The sequence below is a fragment of the Myotis brandtii genome, unplaced genomic scaffold (genome assembly GCF_000412655.1).
Source record: "Myotis brandtii unplaced genomic scaffold, ASM41265v1 scaffold105, whole genome shotgun sequence".
Lineage (NCBI taxonomy): Eukaryota > Metazoa > Chordata > Mammalia > Chiroptera > Vespertilionidae > Myotis > Myotis brandtii.
In genome coordinates, this window is record NW_005353538.1 from 2,339,791 (window position 1) to 2,345,949 (window position 6,159).

General features: G+C 58.8%; 1 protein-coding gene across 1 annotated transcript in view; it reads left to right on the forward strand.

Annotated features, from left to right (window-relative positions):
• The window catches only part of DSCAML1 (Down syndrome cell adhesion molecule like 1), a 313,708-nt gene that overhangs the window by 217,517 nt on the left and 90,032 nt on the right, over positions 1-6,159 (forward strand). Inside the window, exon 5 of the mRNA XM_014540006.1 lies at positions 6,051-6,152. Coding sequence (XP_014395492.1) covers positions 6,051-6,152 — 102 coding nt within the window. The remainder of the gene's footprint in view (positions 1-6,050; positions 6,153-6,159) is intronic.

Here is a 6,159-nt window from a genome sequence, read left to right on the forward strand (position 1 = left end):
GGGGCCATGGGGGCTGGGGGGCAGAGGACGGGGGACAGAGCTGGAGCTCTGGGTTAGGCAGCTCAGGGTCAAGACGTCTCTGTCCACAGCAGGCAGCGTGCCCCTGCCTCCACCTCACCACACGCCTCTGATCTGAAGGTCGCCCAGGGATTCAAATGAGATCCATCCTGGACCAGTGACCTCTGTCATCAGGTCCCCCCGAGGGAGGGACAAGAGAAGGCCAGGCTCAGCACACTGCAGAGGGCATGTGGTGTCCTCCTCCCTGGGCCCAGCTGCCCTGGGTCTCTGCGTGTTTGAGGGGCTCCTGGGAAGCGTGGGTTCAGCCGTAGTCCATGCTCCAGATTGCCCTGCTCCTGTGGTCATCTGTGTTTGCTTCCCTTTTGCCGGCTCCAAACTGTCACTCTTGCTTTAGTGTCCCAGCCTGGACTCAGCTGAGCAGGGGGACCAGGACAAGGATCAAAGTGGCCCTAAGCATTGCAGTGTGACAGTGGTGGTTCGAGCAGGAGAGAGCCCTCAGGATTGGGGTACCACAGGCAGGACTCCAGGCCGGAGGTCCGGCTGCCTAACCCCATTGGAGCTGGCTCTGCTAGCCCGGTCCATTCACTCAGCACATGTTCACTGGGCTTCTGGGTGCCAGCCGTGATGAGATCTCATGGAGGCGAGATTCTGTGCCTCCTGCTCTCCGTGAGAAACACCGAGTGCTCTGAAAACAAAAGTCACAGTAAGGAACTGGGCAAGGCTGTGGGACACAGTCTAATTTTGATGGAGGGGTCAGGCCAGGAGCTGGCCTTTGAGCACAGACCTGAACGAGGCCAGGAGCGAGTCAAGGACAGAGCATCGCGGGCACAGAAAGACTCGTCACAAGCAAAGGCCTGGGTGGGGTGAGCACGCGCACGCTGATGTTAAACCACTGCCGTCGATCGCCAAGGGGTCTTGCAGCTCTGCCATGTTTTGTTAGGAATCTATGAATTGCTGGGGGGCGGGGGGGGGGCTTATAGATGATCTAATTTATTTCTCTCAATATGTAAGTCCTCTATGACAAGTGTTTCCTCAGCCTCTACTCAAATACCCCTGAAGACAGGAAACTCACTACCTCACAAAGGCACCCATTTCAATCCTTTATGGTTGTGGGCTCGATCCCCAGTAGGGACGTGCAGGAGGCAGCAGTCAATGATTCTGTCTCATGGTTGATGTTTCTATCTCTCTCTCCCTCTCCCTTCCTCTCTGAAATCAATAAAAAAATATTTTTAAAAAATGGTCCCGGACACACATTTCTAAATGGCCTCAGGCTGGCGGGCTGGCACAGAGGCCTGGCTGCCACACCCTCCTTCCTGCCGCTGGACCAGCCTGCCCCGAGGAGGAGGAGCCAGGCTGTGGAATGGCGGCTCCCCCACCATCCCAGGGTGGCTGGTCCCAGGTGGGTGAGGAGGGTGGGTTGCCAGGCCACCAGGAAGCTCGGCTAGAGCCAGCCTGGGAGGCTGGCAATGTGAGGAGCCCTGGTCCTCGGACCCCTCACCGGCTTGGCTGGCCACTTCCCCCCTCTCACTATGCTGTTCCCTCCACAGGCCTCCGGCTCCCTCCTTCCCAGCAGGCCCATCACTGACTCTCCGCACACATGCAGGGTGAGGTTGCACACGGCCCCCCAGGGATCAACATCATACCCCATTTTCTCCTTCCCCTGCAGCTCCCAGCCGCCTTTGTTTCAGGAGGCAGGCGCTGTGTCTGGAAATGTTACTGCAATTAAATATGCACAAGCAGGGGGGAGGGGGAATGAGGACAATGAAGGATGTGAAACATCAGATGCAGCAGCTGCTTGTTACTATAGAAACCCCAGCTCCCTGCCACCATCACCACAGCACCCCTTCCTCGCCTAAAATCCCAGGGGCCAGTCCTGGTCCTGGGGTCCTGGCTGTCCAGGGGGGCGCCTGTGGGCATTGTGGGGTCCTGGTTGTCCAGGGGGAACACCCGTGGGCATCATGGGGTCCTGGCTGTGCAGGGCGGAGCACCTGTGGGCATCGTGGGGTCCTGGCTGTCCCAGAGGAGCACCTGTGGGCATCATGGGGTCCTGGCTGTCCCAGAGGAGCACCTGTGGGCATCATGGGGTCCTGGCTGTCCCAGAGGAGCACCTGTGGGCATCATGGGGTCCTGGCTGTCCCAGAGGAGCACCTGTGGGCATCATGGGGTCCTGGCTGTCCCAGAGGAGCACCTGTGGGCATCATGGGGTCCTGGCTGTCCCAGAGGAGCACCTGTGGGCATCATGGGGTCCTGGCTGTCCCAGAGGAGCACCTGTGGGCATCATGGGGTCCTGGCTGTCCCAGAGGAGCACCTGTGGGCATCATGGGGTCCTGGCTGTCCCAGAGGAGCACCTGTGGGCATCATGGGGTCCTGGCTGTCCCAGAGGAGCACCTGTGGGCATCATGGGGTCCTGGCTGTCCCAGAGGAGCACCTGTGGGCATCATGGGGTCCTGGCTGTCCCAGAGGAGCACCTGTGGGCATCATGGGGTCCTGGCTGTCCCAGAGGAGCACCTGTGGGCATCATGGGGTCCTGGCTGTCCCAGAGGAGCACCTGTGGGCATCATGGGGTCCTGGCTGTCCCAGAGGAGCACCTGTGGGCATCATGGGGTCCTGGCTGTCCCAGAGGAGCACCTGTGGGCATCATGGGGTCCTGGCTGTCCCAGAGGAGCACCTGTGGGCATCATGGGGTCCTGGCTGTCCCAGAGGAGCACCTGTGGGCATCATGGGGTCCTGGCTGTCCCAGAGGAGCACCTGTGGGCATCATGGGGTCCTGGCTGTCCCAGAGGAGCACCTGTGGGCATCATGGGGTCCTGGCTGTCCCAGAGGAGCACCTGTGGGCATCATGGGGTCCTGGCTGTCCCAGAGGAGCACCTGTGGGCATCATGGGGTCCTGGCTGTCCCAGAGGAGCACCTGTGGGCATCATGGGGTCCTGGCTGTCCCAGAGGAGCACCTGTGGGCATCATGGGGTCCTGGCTGTCCCAGAGGAGCACCTGTGGGCATCATGGGGTCCTGGCTGTCCCAGAGGAGCACCTGTGGGCATTGTGGGGTCCTGGCTGTCCAGGGGGGTGCCTGTGGGCATTGTGGGGTCCTGGCTGTCCAGGCCAGAGCACCTGTGGTCTCATAGGCTTGATTTGGAGTCTTTCCTGTTCTTCCTCACTCCCCCCTGCCACCCTTGCCCCCCAGCCACAGCTCTAACCTGGTCCTGATTGGCAGCAACCCCCTCCAGTGGTTCCATGTCCCAGTCCAGTTACATAATAAAGGGCAGGAGAGCTTCCTCATTTGACTGGGGGGGGGGGGGTCACAACATGGAGACAATGAGGGCACATCCGGAGTCTGGGGTGGGGAGCCGGGCTTTCTCTGCACTTCCTCTGGGTCCTCTCCAACGCGGGCAGCAGCGCTTGGCTTCCTCTTGCTTCTATTCCGTCTTTTACCCACAGCCCTGAGTGGGGTCTGCACCATGGGGTCTGTGTTGGAGGGGGTGGGCCCACCAGCTCCACGTTCCAGAAGACTGGCAGGCTGCCAGGAAGCTGCAGTTCATGGGGGGGCTGGGAGGGGCGTGTCCCAACATGATGGCACTCAGCAGGGATCCTGTGACGTCCTGGGCCTGGGCGCACAAAGCCAGTGTCCAAGTGGGAGAGAGAAGTGGCCTCTCAGGGGTTCCCCGGGGCCCTGAGTTGACCGCAAGGAGAGCGTGAGGCAGAACTACAATGGTGCGGCCCCAGCAAGTGCGGTCTGAGGCTGCAGGCCGCCTGGCTGGCTCTACAGGCCCGGATCAGATAAGGCCGATTGTCAGATCCCCACTACTAGGCAACGTGCCAGGCACATAGTAGGTCTAGTTGTATACAAAGATTAGTGAGTGGGAGGGAGGAAGGCAGGAAGAAAGGGAGGGAGGGGGGAGGGAGAGAGAATTAGAGGATTTGTAGATACACCAAAGTTTATTAAGAAGCAAGAGACCCACCAGAGTGCTGAAGCTATTTGAACCCATATGAAACGAATAACTATTTAAAAATGAAATCCCAAGGCTGCATAACCAGAAGGAAAATCAAAGGCAGGATGGCTGCCTCCGGTGTGTGAGGGAGAGTGAGCGGCACAGGTGTAGGGGTCTGCAGGCTCCGTGGCAGAAGCAGCGCTCACGGAGGGAGCCACGGAGGGAGCCACGCGAGGCCGACTGCGAGCAAGGAAGGTCTGGCTGCAGGGCAGAGCCCTGGACTCTGGATGGGTCCCTGACAGGAGGTGAGCTCCCCAGCCTGGGAGACACTCAAATGAAGGCTGGAGAACCTTTGTCAAAGATGTGGTCGCCGGCCCGGCGTGGCGCAGGGGTTGAGCGTCGACCTATGAACCAGGAGGTCACGGTTCGATTCCAGGTCAGGGCACATGCCCTGGTTGTGAGCTCAATCCCCCGTGGGGGGCACGCAGGAGGCAGCGGATCAATGATTCTCTCTCATCATTAATGTTTCTATCTCTCTCTCCCTCTCCCTTCTTCTCTGAAATCAATAAAAATATATTTAAACAAACAAAAAAAGATGTGTTCAGACACTGCAGTGTTCAACCTGCACCTGCAGAAAGTGTCCCACCTCCAGATGCCAAGATCGTGAGCTCATGTGTGGAGGGTGGGACACCACGAAATGTCCCTGTGAGGAGGGTGAGCCAGTGTCAGCGCTCTTGTCATCGTCTGAGGGGGCCACACAGCCCGCGGTGGGGGGTGCCAACCTCTACATAATAGGATGGGAAGGGCACGGAGCACCCAGCCTGCCTCCCCGTGAGGGCCTCCCCGGGGTCAGCAGGTCCTCCCCGCGCCAGCGTTACCCTCTCCCCCAGCTTCCTTCTCGGTCAGCATCACGGTCCTGACGCCAGGCCCTCCCCGTGGAAGTGGCAGCCGGGGGTCTCCCCTGCCCACCCGGCCAAGAAGCGAGGCCCCCAGAGAGCAGCAGAGTCAGTGCTCAGTCTCGGTCCCGCTGGGTCTGGGGTGGGAGGACCCGGACCTGAGCTGAGGGAGCCCAAAGCCAAATGCAAGCCCCTCCCCAACTCTCAGGTCCACAGGCTCCCCTTTCAAAATCAGCCCCGACTCGCTCCAGTTCAGGTTTCGCCTGAGAACCCTGGACAAGAAAACCCGCTCCATTCTGGTGGAAACAGCTGTCAGCATCCGCAGAATGGGTGCACTGCTGCCTGCCCTTCTGTCCTTCCGTCCTTCCGTCTTCCCTGCCACATCCTGACAAAGTCTGTGGAGGGGCAGGACAGGTGAGACCCGGCCTGGGCTCGGCCTTGCGCAGGATGGTGGTCAGGAACTGTGTGTTGAATGCTGGTGTGTATCTGTATCCCCAGGTCCCCGTTCCCAGGGTAGCTGAGCCCCAGTGTTTGCTTGTTGAGTGAATAAGTGATTAAAATTGCGAGAAGAGGATCGAGGCCTGTGTTCAGTTCAATGCAGAGGGAGAGCTGGGAGCCAGAAGGCCTGAGTCCCAGTCCACTTACTGGCTGTGTCCTGACAATGGCGAGGCATCTCTCACAGTTGTAAGAACAGAAGAGCAATGCCTATGAAAGACCTTTGCACACGCTTGCAAAGAGGCAAGACAGATGAGGACTTCTGTTCTCCAGATGAGCACTTACTGTGTTCCAGACACTTGGTTATTTTTTTAATCCTTACAGCCACTGTTTGAAGTATTATTTGCATCTCATTGTACAGATAAGGCTCAGAGAGGTTAAGTAATTTGCTCAAGGTCACACAGCCAATAAAAGGAAGAGTCAGATTGGAACCCGGATCTCCTCTGACCTTAAAGTCCCATGTCTTTCTGTAAAACCCTGAGGCGTTTCACTTAAAGGAACAATTACTGTGACTTCCGTGTGTTTGCACATAGAGATTCCTCATCTATTGGAGATGCTACCCTGCCTTGGAGGCTGCACCAACCTCACCCCCTTCCCCTCCCCTTCCTCCCCCTGGGCAGTAGTCCTGGCCGGGAGAGGGCCAGCTGCCGCCCGAGTTGCTTCAGTGGTTTGCCCAGACGGGGGAGTAAAGGACAGGTCCTGCTTGTGTCTCCAGAAAACAGGTTTTCTATTACTTCCCACGGCGGGCTGTACATCTCCGAGGTGCAGAAGGAGGATGCCCTGTCCACCTACCGCTGCATCACCAAGCACAAGTACAGCGGGGA